The sequence below is a fragment of the Corvus cornix genome, chromosome 2, assembly GCF_000738735.6.
Source record: "Corvus cornix cornix isolate S_Up_H32 chromosome 2, ASM73873v5, whole genome shotgun sequence".
Taxonomy (NCBI): Eukaryota; Metazoa; Chordata; class Aves; order Passeriformes; family Corvidae; genus Corvus; species Corvus cornix.
The window spans coordinates 91032215-91056040 of NC_046333.1; the positions used below are offsets into that span (position 1 = coordinate 91032215).

The window sequence follows — 23826 nt, forward strand, 5'->3', positions numbered from 1 at the left end:
ATCCTGCCTTTAAGACTGCAGTGAATTAATTTTACTTATTTTCAGCAACATTTCCTTTCATTGCATCCTTTAGCAAGTCAATGTCACCAGTCTCATCTACCAGGATGCCTACATTCCCCAGTTTAATTCTCCTTTTGCTTTTGCAGAGTGGATAAAGAAGATAAAGCAGCCATCTCAGTGACTCCCACCCTGCTGTTGTCCATCTGCAAATGAGGTTCCAGCTGTGATTCCAGGGATGATACAGTATGTCCTATAAACTATTTAGCCACATTGGATAAAGATATATATAGAAAAAGCAGAGTGTAAAAATAGAGAGGAAAAGAGGAAAAAAAGCCCTATCTATATAAAAGGTGCAGGTTAAGAGTAAAGCTATTTGCAGTATCCTGGAGAATGCCACAAATACCACTTGATCCATGTTTCAAGGTCCTCTCTGCGATCAGGAATGGTTATAGAACTTGAAATCTGAGATTCTGGATCACAAATCTGATGCAACATGTGTTATACCCTACTTCCACCAAAACAGTAAAAAAAAAAGATCTTTTAGAAGAGACATACCTCCTGTTCCTCAAATATAGGCTGATATTTCTCAAGTGACAATTTTTTAAGGATGCCAGTCAGCTCATCTGTAATAACATAAAAAAAAAAGAAATCAACCTCATGGATTAGAAAAGATTTTAATCATCTCAGTATTATGAACTGAAAATATATATTAAAACCTGTATTTCCTGTAATCATGTATGGTAACAAAAAACCAACCACATTTATTCTCCATTAGAAATTGAAATACTGGCTTACTCTGTTCTCACCTACTTACATAGACTGTAATTCCATCTAGTCTTACTTTGCTAGGATAAACACCATTGTATTGCCCTTTCTACCTCATTAAAAGGATCTTACAAAACCAAACCAGTAAGGAATACCTAAGCACTTCAATGTCTAAAATGCAGGTGCTTGGCCCCAGATGGCTGACCCAGATTGTGCAGGTTAGACAGCAAAACTCCTCAAGCAGGCAAGGAACTGAATGGCCTATTTCTGTGTCATCATCCAGGAAGGTAAAGTGTAGACCAAGCAACCACACACCTGCTCATTCGAAAGACCATACAACACAGGTCTTTCTGAATCCTCTTCTCCTCATGTGCCTGACATCCAGGCATCTTGAACACAGACAGCTGAAGCCCAGCTAAGATGAAAACTAAAGTTTTACAAGCTCAGCTTCCAAGGCTAAGAGCACTTTCCTCTTAAAGTCTAAGGAAATTAAATGTTGCAGGACCTGATAGTGACTCTTCCCACACATCTAAAATGTGATTAGTTAAAAAGCATAAAAGCACTTTCAGAATAACCTGACATTACCTCTCTTAATTATGCATTACCTCTCTCAGCTAAAGTTTTCTTTTTTATTACTTTGCTATTTAGTCACGAGTAACTAACGATCTGTTTTTTCCCCTTAAGTAGCTAAGTGGTCAGTTAAACTAAGAAGTCAGAGTCAAAATGAAGAACATGAATTATTACACTATAAAATGAAACTATATTTAATATTCTGCATATAAACTCACTTTCATTTTAAGGACATCACTAGTCCATTGCCAAATATACTTTGTTTTCATTTATTTAACTTCTTTGTCTTTTGACTTTCCCTTTTCTTTCACCATCAGTAGCAACAGCAAAGAGAATCTCACACTCTAAGCTTCTCAAAAGACATCAAGTACCTCAAGATAAACACACCGTTGTGTACTATTTTGGAAGACTTCTTTACATAGAAGAGTCCACAGACAACTGGAGAGAAAAATTCTAGTTGAGTCTTATTTTCTGCTAGGGTTTTGCTGCATTTTTTTTTACATTAAGCTCACCTAACTTGGTATGCCTAACATGATTTGCAAAAATTGACATGGTCTCAGGCTAAAAGCTTTAGTACCCTGACATTAATCCATGGGAAAAGGTAACCAGTTTTAAAATTGTATCATGGGAACTTCTCCACATTGTTTGATGAAAAATATCATCTTAGAGAGAGAAAAGAGGATGTGCATTAGAAGATCTTAGATATATTATGAACGTTTTTTTTCTTTTAGGGTGTTAGCTACCCTTGCGTTTTTCATCATGCTGGTGTGCTTAGACTGTAGGCCATACCACAGGAAAAAACTTTCAGGGTCTCTGAGCTCAGTCTTACTGTCATAAACAACTGTAACACCAAACACCTTTCACACACACACAGACTGCTTTCAAGTGTAGGCCCTTCATGTTCTCTCTTCCTCTATCCCTCTTCCAGTTCCTGTATTATTACACTAAGGTTGAAAAAACCTGAAACCTCTCACTTTTACAACGTTTGCTTAACATGTTTGTCCTTTGCTTTATCACTCTCATTTGCTCTACACTTACCTTGTCTCCTTACCCACGTCCCTGGAGCAAGCTTAAGTTCTTGGAGCTCTTAGCGATTTTGCCATGTTACTCCTAATAAGCACCTTCTTTTATATTAGTCTGTAGTAGTAAGGTAAGATTACCTTTCTCCAAGTTTTCAGAGCCTTCTTTTACTCTCACATGGTTTCGTCTTTCATTATTCTCTACATCACTGGCTCTCAGCATAGAGCCAAGCTGTTGATGGTCCACCAAGTGGTTGACTAAAAAGAAACAAAGAACACCTCTGAACCCTGCTGCCTATTGTTCCTTCACAGTAACAGTCAATGCAAATCAATTTTCTTATTCATTTAAGTTCACTTGAAAGAAAAGACAAGTTAACACTGCAGACCTTCTGTACTTATTCTTCTGATTACTGCTTGGCATATCAGCATTTGTACTGCTACTGCTGAATCAAATCAGAGTCAGAGAAGCCCTTGAATTAAAGGAGCACTTAGCTACAAAAGCTTGCAAACACAATGAACCCAGAGCTACTTGAGCTACTGACAAACAACCTTCCTACAAGGGAACTCACAGTATCTTGGCATTAGTGTGTGGTCACAAAACCCAGCTTCACTAGGTGAGATGAGAGCAGCTGATGGCTTGGGGAATTAGTCTCATTATCCAACAGTGAGTCCTCTTCCTTTTATGTATCTCTTAATCAACGACTCTTATGTTATCAAGTCATCATTATAAAATGGCACTAAATGTGAAAGGATTTGCTCCAGCAGTCACTAGAATATGTTACAGCTAAGCCATGAGAAGAGGACAGAAAGAAGATCAAATATCACCTGTTTTTAGTGTCAAATGGAATTACAGTGTGAATGGACAAAGCTGGCATAAGTGAAAACAAACCAAAATCAATGGAGATGATTTCAGAAAAAACAAAAATAGTACAAAGCGCCTCCATTTCTTATTTAAAAGGTTCTGAGTCAAGTTATTTTCTTCATTTTTTTTGAGATATTTATAAGAGAAAAAAAAGTTCTTGATATCCTGTTTCCAATGCAGTAAAACGACTTTTTAGAAGTTGCGATTTAGACTTTAAAGTCTAGTTTAAAAGGTATTAATCTTACTGGAAAAGTAATAACATTATCATTCTTTCTTATGACTTTAGTTAAAAAGAGGTTGTAATAAGGTTATTTTGGTGATTTAGAAAAAAATATGTACTACAGCTCTTAATCAACTTCATGTAGCTATAACTCGCTATGAATAAAAAATGTGTCTTTGTAGTGATGTGCTCCCCTGCATTTACCAAAACACCAAAAAAAAGTTCTAGTTTTGTACCCTCAGCAAAGGGTGAAAAACAGGACTTAAGCCATGAAGGGGGAAAAGGAAGGAGGCCATTTAAGAGTGGCCTACCAACATGTTCTATGCTAGCTTTGAGATGACACCAGTCTCTCTGTAAATGGAAAAAATCACAGGTTTTGGGAGAGAAAAAGGCAGTTATTATTGCAGGAACGCCAATCTCACTGTAAAAACCACCATAATATATTTTCTAGAAAGAAAAGAGACCTCATTCTCATGCAGACACACACACAAAGCAGTACAGTTACAGCTTTAAACATGCAGTGCTCTTGATGAATGAATGCCCTGTAATTACAGTGAGGTACCCACCATCCTCTGTGATAGTACCACTGCTGGACCCGTTGCTCTTGGCGTGTCTGTGAGAAGAAGAGACAGAAGACTCTGTGTTTTGAACCTTAGGAGATGGGGAAGGTGACGGGGAAGGTGTGAGAGTTGGTGATGTGCTTTTAGACGTAGATGAAGTCCCAGATGGAGGTCTTTTGTTCATCTCCAGTTTTTGCTGCAGTTAATGATACAATCATTTCAGTTAAAAAATAATCAAAAAAGTGTTTACCTATATATGATCCTTCAATATTACTTAAGTTGCCTGTCATTTCTGCAGAGCATATAGTCACAACTAGAAGTTTCTGCTTGATGTATATTGAAATAATTGAAGCAATAGTGATTTTATCCCAGATGAAAGTCTTGTCTCCTCAAATTCATCAAGAAAAATACATTTGTTAAGGCTGTAATTTTGTAATAAGAAAATTATTTCTTGTAAAGCAATATTGCCTAGAAGCACTACAAGTACTCTTTTTCTAAAAGGACTGCTGTAGTTTAAGTCCAACTGGCAACTTTGTACCACACAGCCTCTCAGTCACCTCCCCATCTCCCATTGACGGGCAGGAGAAGCAAAAGTAAAGCTTGCAGTTCAGATAAAAACAGTTTAATAACAGAAACAAAGTAAATGACTTTGACTATTCAAATAGGGATTTTCATTCAGAGATTTCATTAAATAAATAAAGCGTCAATTAGAGATTCTCAAAGCATATGAGATGCTAATTTAAAGTAGCACTTCATGCTGGGTTAACAAGAAACATGTAGCAAGCATAAACTAAGTTTTGGGCGCATTAAACCCCTTGCTGCACTGGAATGGAAGTTTCCAGCCAATCCTGAAATTTATTATTACCTAACAGGAGTCAAGTGATTTATTAAGAATTTTGCAAATATGGAACACATTTGGAGGCATGGAAAACAGGAAAACACATGAGTTAAAATGGGGAATAAGAATATATGTGTGTACACATATCATCAGTCTTTTCCAAAAACAGTCAATGCACCTCATCTCCTAAATTCTTTGATCGACATATATATTTTGATGTCTGCACTGTATGACCCAAAAAGAAGGTGATTTTTTCCTGGATTCCTGCATTCAGAGTTTAAATACCTTTTGTCACTCAGACTACTACAACAAACTGATAAAAAAGTTGATCTGGGTGTGAATGACAGAGGTTCCTGTCTTTACAATTTTGCTTCTGTGCTGTGGCATAAATGGAACTTTTCTAGTTAATGAAAGAGATGCGGATTTATAATATAAAATTTATTTGAATGGTAACATTCTTCCATTACTCTATCCCATGTCAGAATATAATACTTCCTTAGCCCTGCACTGAATTTACTAGAAGTAATGTAACATGATAGAAACCTGAGAGGTCTCTGAAGAGCATCATGAACTCATTTCAACTTTCTGTCCCAAATTTCCATCTAAATTGTTATTGCCCCTTTGTGTTTCAGAATGGTCTTCCCTCCCTAGCACATAGTCTGCAGCCATTTAAATTACATCTTCCTGAAAAATGTTACTCATATTTTTCTTTTCCTTTCTTTAAAGCTTACACCACCTCACCCCTTTAGCAAAATTGATCAGTGTAATATCACTGCATTTTTAGATCAGCTATTTCCAAGTTTAGACAGCATGATCCTAATGGGAGGATACATGCTATTCCTCAATGGATATAGACATTATATTTCCAGCATTTACATTGCTGATTACAACAACAAAGTAGACTGCTAGCTTTTGCAGTCAGTGTGGATCCATATTTGATTGTGTTCTCCCAACAGAAATCTCCAAAAATCACCTCAGTTGAATGATACATGAACATCTATAGTGAGATCCACACTATGACATGTTTTGTTACTGGTGGATAGAATGAAACTCTTCTAGACATCTAAGCAAAAAGCACCAGAAAAGCTGTTGCCTTTCCAAAACAGTGGCAAAAATGTTGTTTAAAAATCTTTTGTTCCATGGTATGATGAACAGCCTTTCCAGAAGATGATCTGCAGCACATTGCACTTCAGTACTCCTTTATCCCCTAATATATCCCACTGTGAGTGGAAACAGTAGTTAAACTTCTCAGTGGCAGCATTGCTGCAACACAAGGCCATCTGCAGCCCAAAGGTCACAGGTATTATCTCTTGGTGGGCTGATTAACGTAACTGAGAAAAATGAGACTTTTGGGGGGCACACAAGGAGCTCTTCTGAAATTATTTCCGAGCTAAAAACAAGCTGAGAGGACATGCTGAGAGTTTAATTAAAACATACTGGTCAGACCACCTCTGAAAGAAAAAGCATTTGGTAGCTGCTCTGCAGAGAAGACTTTAATGAGGGGAGAGGATGATAAAGGGGTTTTGTCTACAGGAAAAAGAGACAGATCATTTATAACTCAGGGAGCAGTTACATGGGATAAAAAGGGAGGAAATATTATCATATGCCAAAGAATTGATATGAATCCTTAGGCTTTGGTGGTCCCACTGAGTTAGAAATTTTAGCTCCCAGTCTCATCTTTGAAAAGCAACCAATAGGCCCTCCAAAATCAGGACTGACAGGTCAGAGACAAAGTGACTATTCATGGAAACTGTTTCAGCATTGGTAGTTGCACCTTTTCCTGATTTTTGTCCTCCAGAAATTTCCGAACAACTTCGCAATTTCGTTTATCATTTTTATGTATTGATTAAATACGAATATTGTGTACTGTTGTCATATAAGACATCACAGAATGAGATTGCAGAAGTATTAAGTTTATACTCTGGTCATTTTTGTTTCCTCAGGCAAAATTTCAAGAATCTCACTGAAAGATGCAAAGAAAACAAAACAAAACAAAATAAGCTGCTTGGAGATTACATAGCAAAAGTTGGAGAAATTTTGCTCTTGCTCACATATTCTAACATTTGCAGAATAACAGGCATTAGAACATAAACCCCAAATTATGTGTTTTCTTTCTCTTGCTCTCTGAAATGTAATGTTTCCCTGTGTAAATAAACCCATCAATTTCTCAACAGCGTGTCACATCTGCTGTTATGATGCTGCTTTCAAATTTGTGTCTCTGCAGATCTTCAAGGTTTAAAATCTTAACCCTCAAAAATGTTGTACAAAGTAGTTAAGAACTTCAAAGTACATGCACAAAAACGTGCAGGTCATGAGGGTAAAGCTACTCATTCCATGGAATTGACAGGGAAGTCAGCACAGATAGTACAGCCTTGTGAGCAAAACCCGACTTTGGTGATGACCTGCTGTTTGAAAGTAACACCTTGTGGAGCAGACTGGATACATGCATGTTGCTGTGCTCAGCATATCCTGGTACAAATTATGTCATGCTCTGCATTCAGGTTGAGCCTTTGAAGGGAAACTAGCTAGAGAAACTAACTATACCACTTCAGGGTAAAATCCAGGAATAACTAACATAAAACACTGGATCCGGACCATAGAAAGAAATAATGAGAAACCATAATAGTGCAGATCTACCCTAAGATCAAGCATTACATTTACTGTTTTTTAACACAGAGTGAAACTAATAATAAAGTAAAATCATGTTTTATTATTAGGTTTCATCTTCTGCAGATTTGCACTTAAAAGTAAGGTTTGTAGAGCTGAAAAGTTTCCACTAACATAACAAGTGTTCATTCATTTTTGGCTGTGCAATGCTGTGCACCAACCACCCATAACTGAGATATGACCTATTAAAATTGGCCAGTTTGGAAGTGCAAAATTTTACATTTCCTGTTACCTTTACAACATGTCCATTGCCAACAATCTGAGCACACTGCAAATCTGACAGAGTAGATGAAGGAGTTGACTGGACTGGACTGTGCTGTTGGCTGGGTTTCTGTTCAGGTAAGCCTGCTGCTTTTCTTCTTTGGGCTGCAATCTGAGACAAAACATTATCTGCACTGCCACCTAAAACAAAAAACAGAATAAACCCAGTAAAGGAAACCATAATTTTGAAATGTTTGTTAACTCTCAAACATTCACTTTCATTTAAAAACTGACTGGATGAAGCAAAAAACAATTGTAAGGTTCAGATCTGTCCAGCAGCTTCCAGAAAAAACAACAAAAATCAATTGCAGAAGAGAGAAGCCATCCCTGGCTTCACACACACACACAGCTGACACCCTTAGATATAACTTTCATGAGCCACTTCACCATATTGTCTTCAATAACTAATGGTAAAATGCTTGCAGCTTTGGTTTTAATTGAAAATAAAATTGGTTTAATTGATTTGAATTCAAAAAGTAAGCAACATGTGTAGGAGTCAGCTCTATGACATGCATGGCACAATGACATGGGGTGGGCCCAATAAAATCTGCATGAGCTGGGCCGACCACTGACACTTCTGTAACAGATGTGAGGCTTCTCTGCCCTTAGGTAGGTGTTCGAAGTTCAATCCTGTGACCACTAAATTTACAGAAGCTTTGCTTTTACAGTGGTAGGAGTGCTCAGAAGAGGTTTAGTATCTTCTACCATCATCACAAACACTATTTTTTTACCTGAATAAGATACAAATTACTTTCTTATTAAAAATGGTACCTGATCTGTTATGCAGTTCTCCTCCATGCCTGTTAATTCCTGAGATGTTATTGGATCCACCAGAAGAATGGGGAGAATGGTTGAAGTTATTGGAATTTGAAGGAGATGCTGGCCTTCTTGCAAATGTTGGTAATTTGACTGGTCTAGTACCTTTGCTAACAGATGTCTGGAAAACAAAATGAAAAATAATTTTGTTCTTTCTTGAAAAAAATAAAGATCAAACTTCAACTGCTATTTTATTTATCCCAAGTTCTGAAACTTTCACTGAAGAACAAAAGGGATATCAGAAAGAATCTTATTTTACATATACATATATACTGAACATATACTTATATATATATGTATTTATTCAATGAAAAAATTACACTATATTAAGCCATTAATTCTTCTTAATCTTTGGCCAACACAAATGAGCATATATGGTGCACCTGAGATATGATATACACAGTATTCTGAGCAGTGGGGAAGAAAAGAAAATATATCACCTAAAATGTCTTTCCTGCAGAATCCTGTCTTTGTCTCTCCCATCTTAAACAGCTACCACCAACTTCTCATCCATCATATCTTTATTTCTTACAAATTAAGCTGCAAGAAGTGATATAAACTTTCTCTCCACCAGCTGTATTTTTATATTCCCTGCAATCTAAACAGCTAGCTGCACCACTTTATTGAGTTTTATTAACTGAGGCACTACTGATCCAGCTACACATTACCCAACTCCTCAGCCACATCCTCCTTCATTTCTTTTTCTTTTACACCATTAGCCACTGACAGCCATCTGACATATGAGCTTTTTCATGTCTCTTATCCTGCTGTCCAAATCACTTCTTCCAACTCTTACTGCTTCCCTCCTTCCTTAGCAAGACACTTCTTTCCTCACAGAAGGACTGATGGCTAGTCCTCCCCTACTTTCCCTGCTCCTCACTTTACACACACACCAATTATTCAGTTATGTTATTACAACTGTCCTTTTTGGGATGATAAACACGTACCTTCCTGTTACATCACTTCCCTTCTAACAGTCTGCCTTATTCCACCTAAATCACCTCTACCGCTATTAAGCTAACTGCCACTTAAAAAAAAGAAAAGAGAAAAAAAATCCTCCTAAATGTCTTCCTTGCCCCATTTCTGGAGCTGACACTGAAATACAGTTCTGGACTAGTCTTCTACAGTAAGGGGAGTAAGCACTTCTCCTTTTTCTCCAACTACAAAAGAAAAGGCTGTCAAGGTTGTTTTATTTCCTGTCTCAAGACAAACCACCTATTTTTCTTTTGGTTTGCATTTTCACTGAAAACATTGTAGAATCAGGAAAGCTCCTTCTATTAAAAACAGAAATAATTGAGACTTTTTCCAGTCTTAAAGTAGTTCCAATTTAAGGCTATGTGCCTTCAAGCCCACTTGATCACTACTCACTACAATTTTATCTACTGCTAATCTTTCAGAATATTATGTCTGTATATTGGTCTTACTGGTATTTCTTCCTCCCTGCTCAGTTCCTAAAAATTGAGCAATTTTAATTCTTCTTTTTCTGTCCTTGGTCTTCCAAGTCAGAGCAGTTTCCCCCACACTCTTGGTGATTCTGGTTAACAGCACACCCCCCCCCCCCCCAACCAAAGAAAGAAAGAAAAAAAACCCCAACGAAACAAAACAAAAAAATCAACCAAACAAAATCAAAGACCCCAAAACACCCCAAAAGTCAAACTAAACCAAAGAAAAAGTTGTTTCATTTCACACAAAACTTTTGTTCCATTATGTTCCTTCCATACAGATGTGCATTCTTCCTAAGCAGCACTGCTTAAAAGGACAAGCCATTGCTGAGACAGTGGGTTAAAAATAATTTCTAATCAGAAACAAAGTGGCTCCCTGGTCAGCAGGACCTGGGCATAACACAGTATTTTCATACACATTTCGTTTGCTTACTATATCAGAATTCCCACTGCTGTTAAAATCGTGCTTGATGGCTCTCTGTGGCCAGGCAGTTCTCATCTGTTCAGATTTGCCATCTTTGCTGAGTCGTGTTCGGTCAGAATTCCAAAGCTCAAAGCTTGAGGGTGGTAAGAAAGGTGGTATCACTGCTTTCAGCTTATCACTGGGCAGCCTGGTAAATGGAGCACTACTCCTCAGCTGACAGAGGGAAACAAAGAAAAGGGGGGGAAAAAGATAGTTCTTAAGAAAGATTACTGGGAGCTGGTGATGAATTTTCAAAATTTTAAGTTAAGCAAAAAGATGAAAACACAAGCATTTTTAAACAGAAAGGAAATGAGACACAAAAGTACTACTTGAGGAGAAGTATAACACATAGTAACAGAGAGAAACCAATGAACATTGTGGCACCCCTCAGTATTACGACTATTCATTTGATACAACGAATATGGTTCATTAAGTGGCAAAAACTGTCTCTTCCTTTACTGGGCTAAAAATATTGCGCAAGTTAACTTTACCAAGAATGTTAAAAATCAATTTCCAAAGAAACAACAATGTAGTCCTCTCTGTATTTCCAGACAGGATACCTGGAAACAGTGAACAACTGTGTGTTCCGGCTGTATGTGTACTGAAGAATGAGACAAAACTACCACAACTGATTTTGCTCCCTGGAGTTCTGCCAGTCAGTCATATCAAAGGTTCTTTCACAAGAACTCAAATTTCTTACAAAAGAACATAAAGATAATAACCAGCCAAATTTAATGACATCACCAGTGACTAAGCTGCAGGGAAATATAAAGTTACAACATAACAAAAGAAGAAAAAGCATAACACAAACACACGTCCCAAACAAAATATTTTGTGGTTGTCTCTACTAGTAATTTCACACCTCCATTGTACCATGTTCCATCCATGTTTTCCTCACTTCATACTGCTTCTCAGCAACTAAGCAGCAGTTGCATCAATTTTACTTTTTCATTGCTTATCAAACAAAGGTATGGGTAATTCTTGAAAGAAGTCTGTACAGCTTCCATAACACACTACTTTTAGTACTTTCCAAAACTAAGTTCTTTCTGAGAACTACTGGTGGGTGTACCAAAGCCTGTCAGTTCCAGTCTACACTGTAAACAGGCTCTTTTTCTAGAGGTGACTTGGACAGGAGGCAAAAACTGTAAAAATTATGGGAGCTACATGACCCTCTGAAATACGCTGAAGATACCAAGAACACTGCAACATACCATGGTTGTCAATAATTCATCGTCCTTTCCTCCTTTCGCAGTGTTTGCACCTGAAAAATACATAAATTATGTTTTATTGTTTACATGCTTCTACTTTTGTTTCCAAGGATAGCTCATTGTTTTTAAACAATCAACAGCTTTACCCTCAGTAAGCACACAGAATGAACATTTCCAGTGACACTGTCACACACCTCAACTAAAGTTAAGCCAAGTCTAACTTTACGTCACAGACTGTGGGGGACTTTCATGGAGAGCTGTACAATTTCAGTAGATGTGCTTTACAAGTTGGGCTTTATCCATTTCTCTTTCTTCTCAGAATTATTTATTTATTTGTTTAAATAAATTGGCTTTCATTACATAAATTAGTTTATGGAAGATACTAATACTTTTCAGTGACCTGTCCAATTTAATGGTGTTTACTAAAGAACAGTAACATGGTTATATTAGCATTTTCCTGCTTAAATGATGCTGCACTCAGCATGATCAACAGTGAGTATAAACATCTTTCCTTCTACAGACTACAAATACATTATGTGTTCTTTCACTTATACTAAGCTAAAGCAGAACTAAACCAAGGAATCAGAAATAGTATCATCTTGAGTACCCCACAAGAGCTCACCACCAGCTTTGTTATTTGTGTTCCAAGCTGTAGCAGCATCAAGGTTTCCAGAGGTGTCCGTATCACTCTGTGAGGCTCCTTTTATAGTGGAATTTAATGATGGTTCGGGCTCATCCGGAAAAGGCGCAAACTGATTGGAAGGAAATCCATGGCGCAATGTCTGAGTCAACTTCAGCTTGCGGAATCGATTGGACATCCTGCTCCACCAGGACTAGATTGATAAGAAGACAAAACAATTCAGTTCCAACTAAAAGAAAAAAATGAGGAAACAAAATGTGTAATTAAGTAATCCTTCCAGCAGCGATAATTCTATCAAGGAATTTTTGAAATAAACTAAAAAGCAATGTTAAAGTGCTTTGCAGTTACCAACAGAATCCTTCGCCATGATTTGTATGTGTTATATTAATCTCTTCCCTTATTTTTCACCTGGCAAATATTTTAAAATGTTTTTCCACAGTATCTGGAAGGCCAAAGTAGATAGAAGTATTAGGGCAATTTGAATAGGGAATTTTTGCAGCTACATAGCAAATATTTAATTTTCCCACTAACTTCCAATTTCACCATCAGTTCTTACACTCTCTGGAATCAATGAGTGGCCTCTCTATTTTCTGCTTTTTACAGGTGTGCATACGAGCTTATCTGATCTGCATCAAAGCTTCTCCTCAAGATTTTCAAAATCAGTGGCGAACTGGAAGAGTTCTGATAGTATTCCTGTCAAACTAAAGATCCACAATCCATACAGTGCTGCTACACAGATAATTTAAACCAGACTGGAAAGACTATAAACTGAAAAAGAGCAAGGTAAGGAAATAGCAGCTGTGAAAACAACACAAACCTTAGGACTATGTAGCTATAACCTCCATCCATACAGATATCACACATGTGGAAACTGTTACACAAAAGGACTCCTTTGCTCAAAATACAATTCATTCAAATATTCACAGACTTGCACATTTTTGCAGGCAGACAGTGCAAGTTGCTTCAAGTCTTTTTTAAGACATTTCTCTAGACTATACTAAACCTATGCCATTTGCACTAAAAATTATGTGGCTTCTAGGTAAATCAGATTTTAAGTACCTTCTGATTATTTCTTAGTAAAGTTCTCCTTCCCTTTCTGGAACACTTTTTTATAAAAGTCATGGTAAAGTGACAACACTTCATCAAGGCAGCTTTAGGTGATAGCAAATCCAAGTAACAATCCCTTCTCTCAATACATATTCTGCTCCCTTCTTGGCATTAAATATTTTTCAACTACTCACTGATAAATGTCTTAGCAACTGTCTTATGGTAGAAGTAATATAAACTGTAAACTTATTCTCTGCATTGTAGCAGAAGCCCATTAAAACCATTTCAAATCTGCACAGAGCATTAGTAATGTATAGAGTTCTCACACTTCTGTATCTCTTTGGCATCACAACTAATAAAGATTTACATTACTTTCAGCAACAAGGATCTGATGAAAAAAAGGCATAAGAGACAAATAGTTCTGGGAAAGCAATAAAACCCACAGCTCAGCATTTATTCACCTTCCAAAAGGAACTGAAGTTCATCTAGTTTTAACACAGAGGACAATGAGCTCACAAAAGACAGTGCTTGCACTTCTTGGTTTTGGTCACTGAAGCCACCTTGCTTCTGTAAGAAAGATCACTTCTAACTGCCCATCATCTCTCTTACTACTCCTCACAGTGCTTCTGCTTCCTTAATACACGCTCACACCACAAACTACATCGCAATGGAGTAAGTACAGCCACTGTGTTACCAGACAAAAAACTACTGCTCTCTGGGAAGAAAGTAATGACACTGGAGAGGTTTTATCTTGTCTTCTGGTGTTCACAGTATGAAGATCTGATCTCTGGAGTTTTTAATTTGCTGTTGCAGGAGGTTGCAGCCTCTCCATATACCCCTACCACATCACACATGTACAGAAGCTGTAATAAAGGGCTTTAAATAGACTGAAGCAGTCAAGTAACAAAAATGCATTTCTGGTTAAAAATAAGGTCTATCAAAAGGGTGAAATCTAGTAGCAGTGGGAGAAGGCAACAGTATCAAAGAACTAGAAGAATGGTGTTGCCATTTCAGAAATACCATAGACATTTTTAACAACGTTAGGAATTAAAGAGTAAGGGGGATAACTGGAAATCTCTGCCCTCTAACAATTTTAACCTAAAATAGAAATTGAATGTGATAATTCACACTGCTCTAATACTGACATTGAGAGTGTAACTTGCTGAAGAAGAACAGGCAGAAAGAAAAAAGAGGAAATAAAATATTTGCATATGGAAAAGGAACAACTTTGGTTTTGAGGCTGTTGGGAAGAAAGAGTTAAAATCAAAGAGGAGGAGGGAAGGGTTTCTGCTCAAAGTGACCTTTCAGCTGGGAATGCTAAAAATGTAGGTGTGGAAAACTCCATTTATTATGCCTACTGTTGTTCACCCTCTGCCTGTTTGGAGAAGTAGAATTTCTGTGTAGAGGTAACACACTCTCACAGACATTCAGGAAGCCTTTTCTTACAGGATGAGCTAAGCCTACTGGAGCCTGGGTCCCTGTGTGTCTCTGGCACCCAGCCTTGTTGTTGAGGTAACAAATCTACTCCTTGCATTTTAGCTGTGGCTTGGTAGTTGCCTTGGTTACCCATGTGTGTTGACTCACACAGAGGCCATGAAATGGTGAAAAACAAAGCAGTTAATGGTTCTTGTTTGATAGAGGTGAAGAATGAGATCATGAATATCCACTACATTATCAGCAGGTAAAGGAACAAGGGTCCATATTGTGCATAAATTAAAAATAAAAGAAACACATCACAAAATAAAAAGTCTACTAGTTAAGGACAAAAGTGATCAGAGAGGTGAGACTGAAAAGTGCTTACTTTTTTTAAACTTTAAAAGCAGCCTACCTGTGATCAGGTATTTTAGTATGAATACCATTAACAGGAGGAAGGCAAGAATATATGTGCATTTGCTTAACAGAGTATTTAAGTGAGCTTATACAAATTAAAACCAGACAATATTGATTAAAATTACCCCAGATTAATTATAGGCAACATGACCTCTGAACAAATATTGATTATCTTTAGTAAAAGTTAAAGAGTATAGAAGAAGTTATAGACAGCAGCCAAAAGGCAAATATACAATCACTGAAAAAGGAAAATCTGAAAATTTACTGATCAAAATGCTTAACATGACAAGGCATAACTGAAAAAACTTCATATGTCATCACAGCTTGTAAGACACAGCCGGCATAGACTTGTTGAAAATAAATTCTACCAAATGAATCTCTTTTTGACAGAGTAACCAGTCAGGTGAGCATAAAGGAGGAAAATCTGTAATGCAGCTTGACTTTAATAAAGCTTTTATTGCTATTTCATGTAGCATTCATCGAACAATTGAGAAAAATATGATTCAAGTAAAATTAATAAAGGGAAAAGATCACAGCCAAAAAATGAGACAAATTGCGAATGATTTGAACTCAAATTGGGAGAACATACTTTGTGCAGTAGGTTTGGAAATGTTCACTAACAACTGCAACAATGAAACCACATGTTTTACACAGTCTACGGAAGACATCCATCTAGACAGTTTTAAGTTCTAAGCACCTTTAACACTCTGAATTTAAACACTGCCAAATTGACATTATTCAGTAGAGGTCAAGCTGGCATGCAAGAAGAAGAAATCAGGAGTACTAATATAGGAAAGGAAGTAAGTAGCAAAGCAGGTGCACAAAAGAAAAAAAATTCAGTCACAACATAGCAGAAACTAAGTATAGATGTACAGCATTACTGCTGCAGCTGCAAAAAAAGTGAATTTCACTGATAACAGGAAACACATCCATGACATAGTTTCTGTATGCTACTATGTGATACTGAGACCATAGTTAGAATCTCATCACTCATGTTAGAACCCTCATCTTGACAGATAACATATAAACTAGAAATTGTAAAAAGTTTAGGAAACAAAACCTACAAGCAAGGAAATTTGCACTGATCAATTTTGTTTAGACTAGAAAAAATAAGACTGAATATTTTAGTTCTCTAAGTATTTATACAGTTCTTATAAAAATGAAGGTGACCACTGGACAAGAATCAATCAACTTAATGGACAACATAAGAGATAGAGGTTAAATCAGGAGGAAAAAAATTCTGACCCCAAAAAACAACAAGTAGTGGAATTGGGTGCTGATGGAGACCATGGGATGAGGTGAAAGAAGCGGTGAACCAAATGTCTGTCAAAGACGTTCCTGGCATGTTTATTCAGTCTCCACGCATAAAGGCAAGTTAGGCTCATTAATTCCCTCTCGCTTTCACATTCCCATGATCCTGCAGACCCCACATTCAGACACTTGCACTGATCTAGACAGAAAAGTGCTGTACTGGCAGAGTCGCCAGTATCTTTTGTTTACAGTTCCAGCTCACCACAGAGCAGTTGTCCACATGGAAACACTGCTGCTACAAAACCCAGGAGAGGTTCTTCCCTCCAGCCCTTTCTCCACATGCTGGCCCAAAGAGACATAACTGTTATGACATTGCCCTCCACCCAGAAAATCTGAAAATGTAATTTTTACCCTCTTTGAGCTTTTGTATGAAGAGTAAGATATGCAACATACTCATGGTCAGACAAGCTGATTAATAGAGCATTAAGCAGTGATGGAAGAATGGACTATATTGGCTTCCAGATTATATTTATTTTAGAACTATACAGAACACAATTTCTGCTGAATAAGTACTTGATTATGACTAGTAAGTCCTGTAATATTTTGTAGTTCTGAGACTAAATACTCATACAATCCAGAATATTAAATTTGTGTCAACACTCATGCGTATATCCTTATCAATGAAAAATCTTTTTTATTTCATCTCACAATCTTTTATGACCCTAATTCAAGCCTTTGTGTCATAAAACTGCAATCCAGTCCACTGTTGATCTGTATTCCATAAAGCCAAAAGCTAATCTGAAAATTTCCCATCTAAATAAAATAGGTCCATCTAAATTGATAAGTTGTATCATATTGAATAATAGCATAATCATATAAAAACAACCACATGTTCCTTCATAGTTAAAACTGCAAAAACAGATTTGGGCAGAACTTTAAATGGTCTTTAAAATTCATGTCAAAAATAGCCTGGAAATTAACATGCGTGTTTTCAAGATCCTAGTAATATTTATACATAAAGGACGACAACAAGGACTCCAGGAAATTCTGAGGTACACCATAATTAAAGATTCTTCACCTAAATAAACTGATGCCTGGAAATAGGCAACAAGAACAGCAACGACAACAAAACTCTTTTTCCTACTCTTTTGCAAACAGACAGGGTAAGATGCAGTATCTTTAAGTGGCATACTCTTGTTCTAACTCCATGTTGTTTCCCACTGGACCACCACCAGTTTTGAGTTAAGGATACAGCATGCCAGAGGACATGTAAGTCTCAAGTGCACGCTCCTCCACCACTCTTCATATTAAAATCTCTACTATGATCTTTTTAATTTTCAGTGCCAATAGCCTGTTTCCATTTATGGCTATAAAGGAGCCTACCCTCTGTCCAAATTTAAAAGCAAGATGATAATGGAAATTGAGTTCCAAACTTATGAACATGGTACCTTCCGCTTAATCATGAGATCTATTTCTAGGCACTGAAATGATTCAATGCCAACTCTTCCCATTGCCTTGACATCTGACAAAAAGGAAGTTGGACACATGCTATGCTCCACAAACCAGAATGCACCATCAACAAGGAATTCAGACAACAAACCCAGTTACATATTAGATCCAAAATACTTCTTACCCATTACTTTCTCTGCTTACACATTACAGGAATTAATGAGTTTTTATCAAGAATGAATATATTTACCTTTAGGCCTCCCTTGTCATCTGGCAACATTGGGATGTTTAAGGATTGCCTACTTCTGGAACAAGGCAGAGATGATCTGTTGTTCGGTTTATTCTTGTCTTTATCCATGCATGCTGATGCCAATAACCTTACAAGCTCTGTGTCTAAAAGGAAGCAAATTAAGATAATGTTTGGTCTGTTTTGCTTTCCCAAATTACAACCAATTCACCAACACTTTCCCTGTAAATCCCATATAAGTAGCAACTGATCTATCTCTCAAACACAAAGCAGATGAACCCCCAAACCTTCTTTCTTTCTTGACCTATTTTCCCATGCCTTCTCCCCACACTGTGGGCTGCAGTCTTATCACCTCTCTAAAGGTATTTATCAATATAAATAAGCATCCTATTCAGTTGGAATCAGTCACATGTGACCAAGTGAACTGCCTCCTCTCGCACTTTGTACAAGTTAAGAACAATATTGTGATGCTCCCTTTTCTCACCTGACACAGAAGAGAGTAGAGAAAAATAAATATTCTTTCTTCAAGCGTAGGTTGCAGAAAAGAAGTTCGAAAGTAAATCCCAAAGAGAAAGAAGATGTTCAGCCTGGACAATGAAGGGACTGAAAAGAAGTGGTAAGAAAAAAGATGGACAAAAAAGAATTAAGAAATATAAAGTAAGAGGAAGAAAAAAAGAACAAGCACGACGGAAGACAGGGAAGAAAAAAAAAAATTCTGTAAATCTGCATTTTGTACAGCAGTCAGGGAGAATTTTCAGAAGGGCAGACAGAACTGACCGAGAGAGAAAGAAGTAACAAGACAAACTATTCTATCACAGAAGTTAGTTCTAAAATAATTCACTGTATTTATTGTCTAAAATGCTGTACTATTAGTGATCTACTTTTGACAAGGAAAAGAATCTGCTAGTAACCAAAACCACCACGTGTGTAAATTCAGAGACTTCATTAGCAGTAACGGGTTTTGGTTTCAGATAAATCAATTCAAGTACCAAGGATGGTTAACAATATCAAATAATGTATGCTAAACAAACTACAACAAAAACTAAATGTGTTTCATTCAAGCCTCCCCAAAACACACTACCTTGTTCCACAGCACTTCCATACAAACAACCTGAACCCTGAGGTGTGATTTATTCTCAGCCTTTACAGAACTAGTGAGAGGTTCAGCTAGGAGTTCCCTAGTTTTGTTCTGACTGCACTCTTTATCCTGTCCCTTTGTTGCTCTTTACCAAGGGGCAATTTCTAGTTCCAGCTCACAGCTCTGTGCTAATGACACCACAGAATACAAGTGCCCCCACAATCAAATGCCATTCAGCTGGCTCTGGTGACACAAACAGCACAGTTTTCAGAAACAAAGGCAAGAGGAATACACAAAATCTGTTATTCCATAAACGTATGCATTCATCTAACCAATTAACTCAAACCCCACCATTTTCACACATTGTCCTTTCTTGGTCCAGTCCAGCCTGGACAGCAGAGGATACTTCCCAGCAACTGCAATGTATTTTCTAGATTGGAAAGAATGTATATTTGTTTATGTTGTACATTTCTCCAGAGTATTTTGAAATACCATACCTGGATCATTCAGCAGCATTATCAGGTCAAAAGCTGTGTATCCATTTCTTGCACGACGGTTAACGTCAGCTCCTTGATTTAACAAATACTTTACAACATTTTTGTTTCTTTAAGGGAAGGAAAAAAGGCATTGATCATGTTAAAGGACAAGTAAGTGAAGAAAGAAGCCCCCAATACTCCATTTTCAACCTTTTGTAACATTGCTCCTCGATTAGAGATCAGTTTTACACATTCTACAGCTAACCTAGTGTAAAATTTGTTCACAAGCTCTTCAGAAGCTCCCACAAGTCCTTTGTCAGTCACTGTTTACTCACTACGAAGTACATTAATCAACATGCAGAAAGTCAGCCTTAAAAGCCTAATTTGAATAATCAGTTTCTTAAGCTGATCCTGTGGAAGTGACTGCAATATGTTGCTATACACCTTCCCAATGAAAGCCATTAATGCCTAGGGCAGTAAAGCAGATGCAACGACAAAGGTCAGTTCAATAGTCATCAGATATCATCACTAATACTTCAATGTAATGTCATTCTCACAACTCACACATTAAGAAATTGCATACAGAAACGCCAAATTGACTGAAGATAATTTATAAACTTCCAACAGTACTTCACTTAATTACAGCTATAAATTATATAATTGAGAAGGCACATTATCACTTCCTTGAGGCATTTAAAATGCAAAAACAATCAGCATTAAATGTCAACCAACACAAACACCTTCTAACAAAAGCTCCTCAAAGCTAGCTGCATAAAAGACACTCATCATCCCATTCCAGTTAGCCCCCCTCCCCTCTGATACACCTGAGTAAGTAAGCAGGACTTGCCTTGTGATTTAAAAACAATACTTGATTCAGCCTATGAAATAACTGAACAAACAACAAAGCTAGGGAACATATATTAAATACAAAACTCTCGAGCAGCAACTGGTCTTGTATAAAAACAAACTCTGACATGCATCAGCAACACAGAGGAAAAACATTCTCAAGCACCCACAGGTAACTACGAATTCTGATAATGAAGCTGACAAATGGATCTCAACATCTCCACTTCAGAGCACCACTTCTTATCATACAGATGACATTTTCATTCCTGAATTTACTCCACACAAAATCAGCCTAAAATGGAGGAGGATTGTTACTCCTCTCTTTTAAAAAAATTCTGCTTATCATCACCACAGCTCCTCTGCATACTTCCTATTTTCTCTTCTTTAAAACTATCGTCCCTCCATCCTATTTTCCAGTACTATACCTTGAAGACACATAGAGACACAATTTTTAGTGCCTCTGGCTCACAGAGATCTTGTGTGCTCCCTCCTTCAAGCCCAAGACCCTTTACACTATTGGTGGTCCTGAGGAAGGGTTAGCTGAGGCTCTGTGGAAGCTAAAGATTTACAGATTTTATGAAAATTTGCAACTCTCCATGATAAGAAAAAGGCTCAGATGCAAAGTATAGAGTTACAAGGGTAAGTATTTATTTATGCACATGAGGTGTTCCAGCCACATTGGGGCACTCTGAATGTGGCTTTACACACAGGGCTCTTGTACACTTCAAGTGTATTACTAACACTGGTACTACGGTTGCTCATCACAGTAAAACTTAGCACAGCAACTGTACTTCTGCAGCATTCTTGCTGCTCATCTATTGATCCAGATCTCCCTGGAGTCAGTCCTGCTGTCATTACTTACCTATGACACCAGACAACACTGAGAGGGTTTCATAGATGGCTGTGACGCTGGCATTATCTTGCATGACTAGGGTATCTTTTATCCTTCATGGATAGTTTTGTTTCCAAGAGATCACGCCCTTATTTCCAGGGCTGGGATGTCCTCCTGGTCTTTTCACTCAGCTGGTGTCCTTTAGTTAGCTTTACTTAAGCATGAACAATACCAAAGACCCCTAAAATTCCACTACCTCAAACATTAAGCATATTAACAAAATTAATTAACCAAGTTTCATACTGTGAAGACTGACTGATATATTAGGGAAGGGAATTTTCATACCCCAGTCCTCCATTAAACTGAACAGATGCAGGACTCAGCTTTGTGTGTGCTTCCACAGACAAGAGAAGTACCTGAGTACCAGCAAGGGGACATGCCAGCAGCCCTGCACACCACTTTGTGCTGGCTGCTTCTATTCCAGCTGGTGCTGGGTGACTGCAGCTAAGTGAAACAGCTGCACCAGAAAAACTGATCTTTGCGCACTTCTGTGGAATGTCTGTCACTACTACCACCAATAAAGGTCTCAAGAACTACTTCAGCAAAGTTTCACAAGGCAATGACAACTTGACCTCCTATTTTTCCTCTTTGTTGCACTTGCACAGTCCAATGAGATCTGCTGACTAAAAACGAAAGCTGGAGCAGAATACCTGCATTTATACAATGACTGCATTACCAGGCAGTGAAGTGAACCTTCACCTTGCTGAGGCCTCATCTACAACAACGGAGAAAAGTTCACCTTCCTAAACTGAATATCCTGTATTCAGACAGGGTTAAGTATACGACAGATATCACATGTGAAGTACCAGCCAGGCCAGTTTCTGGGGTCTGACTCCTAAGCATCTACTTACATTTATGAAGGAGCTTTACAGAAAATGACAATTATTTCGGTTGCATTTCCAAAAACTCCATGAAAACTAAAGGCTGAATAGAAGAACACAGGAATGGTTTTAAGACTGGAAAATAGGGCACATGGAAGGGTGATTGTCTTGAAGTTTCATAACTTCATGTAGGCTTACAACTCTGATAGGAGGGGTGATAGTATCTCTCACTATACTGAAAAACATCAAAGCATGGAAGATGAAATCTGCACCAAGGCTCCTGGGGACTGCCTGTTGCACTATGTTCCCAGTATTTATTGAGCTTCCTTCAGGTTCCCAAATGCTCCACTCATTCTAAAGTCCAAACATCCCAGAATCACAGAATAAGCTGAATTAGAAGGGATCCACAAGGATCATTGAATCCAACTCCTGGCCCTGCACAGCACCTTCCCCAAGAGTCACAGTATGTCCCTGAGTGCTTTGTTCCAACACTCCTTGAACTCCGTCAGGCTTGGTGCTGTGACCACTTCCCTGGGGAGCCTGTTCCAGGGCCCAAACACCTGCTGGGTGAAGAACCTTTTTCTAATATCCAACCTAAACCTCCACAGATACAGCTTCAGGCCATTCCCTCGGGTCCTGTCACTGGTCACCATAGAGAAGAGATCAGTGCCTACCCCTCCTCTTCACCTTATGAGAAAGTTGTAGACTGCAATGAGGTCTCCCCTCAGTCTCCACCAGGCTGAACAGGCCAAGTGACCTCAGCCACTCCTCACATAGCTTCCCCTCAAGGGCCTCCACCATCTTTGTTGCCCTCCTTTGGACATTCTCTAATTAATAGTTTAATGTCTTTCTTACACTGTGGTGATCAAAATGTGATTCACATCTGCTCCAAAAATCTGAGGCCAGTGCAAGAGTCACGAAAAACTGAGGTCACAAGTCTCTTAGTTTCTTGTAAGACCTCTCTGCTTCTAGAGTCAGTATCGAAAAGGGGTTTTTCTACTGGGGTGTAAGAAAAATTGAACTGCTTTACTGCTAGATACAAAGAGAGCACATATCTTACCCATGGTACGTGGCCTGCATTAGAGCTGTCCAGCCATGAACATTATCTTGCTTATCAATATCAGCCTTTTTCTCAACAAGGAGCTGAACAAGGGGCAGCTGTCCAGTTACAGCCACAATCATTAAAGGAGATGCACCGTCAGCATTGGTAATATTAACCTGACTTGGATCTTCATCAACAATCTCTTTAACCAGCTGAAAGTCTCCTGCAAAACAGTAATAAAACATAACATAAATGAGCAACAGAGAACTGCTTAGCCACTGAATTACTGTGTATTTTGATTTGCTGACGCTGGTCTGCATTTAGTGGAACTAAAACAGAAAAAAATAAAGTACTAGAGCAACCATAACACTAAAGTTAAGTACCTGTATTGATATTTCCTCTTTTAGTTAATTAGTACATCTTTCCAGCCTACATAAAATTGCATTAGGGTTAGGGTTATTTTCCTCATTTTCTCTACCTATACACTTAAGGTGCAATCCCATTACAAGAATTATT

The 23826-nt window shown here is 37.8% G+C and overlaps 1 protein-coding gene across 6 annotated transcripts in view; it reads right to left on the bottom strand.

The window, feature by feature from the left end:
• ANKS6 (ankyrin repeat and sterile alpha motif domain containing 6) overlaps positions 1–23826 on the bottom strand; it is a 48429-nt gene that overhangs the window by 15785 nt on the left and 8818 nt on the right. For all 6 annotated transcript variants that reach the window (XR_005601453.1, XR_005601451.1, XR_005601452.1 and 3 more), the window contains exons 4-14: positions 23329–23533; positions 19731–19837; positions 18159–18301; positions 12314–12524; positions 11695–11744; positions 10454–10657; positions 8534–8699; positions 7734–7903; positions 4003–4192; positions 2496–2612; positions 556–623 (exon numbers count right to left, since the gene is read on the bottom strand). Coding sequence is in view for 3 of the 6 variants with exons in the window: in XM_039549161.1 (XP_039405095.1) it covers positions 556–623; positions 2496–2612; positions 4003–4192; positions 7734–7903; positions 8534–8699; positions 10454–10657; positions 11695–11744; positions 12314–12524; positions 18159–18301; positions 19731–19837; positions 23329–23533 (1631 nt within the window). In the remaining 3 variants the exon portion in view is untranslated. The remainder of the gene's footprint in view (positions 1–555; positions 624–2495; positions 2613–4002; positions 4193–7733; positions 7904–8533; positions 8700–10453; positions 10658–11694; positions 11745–12313; positions 12525–18158; positions 18302–19730; positions 19838–23328; positions 23534–23826) is intronic.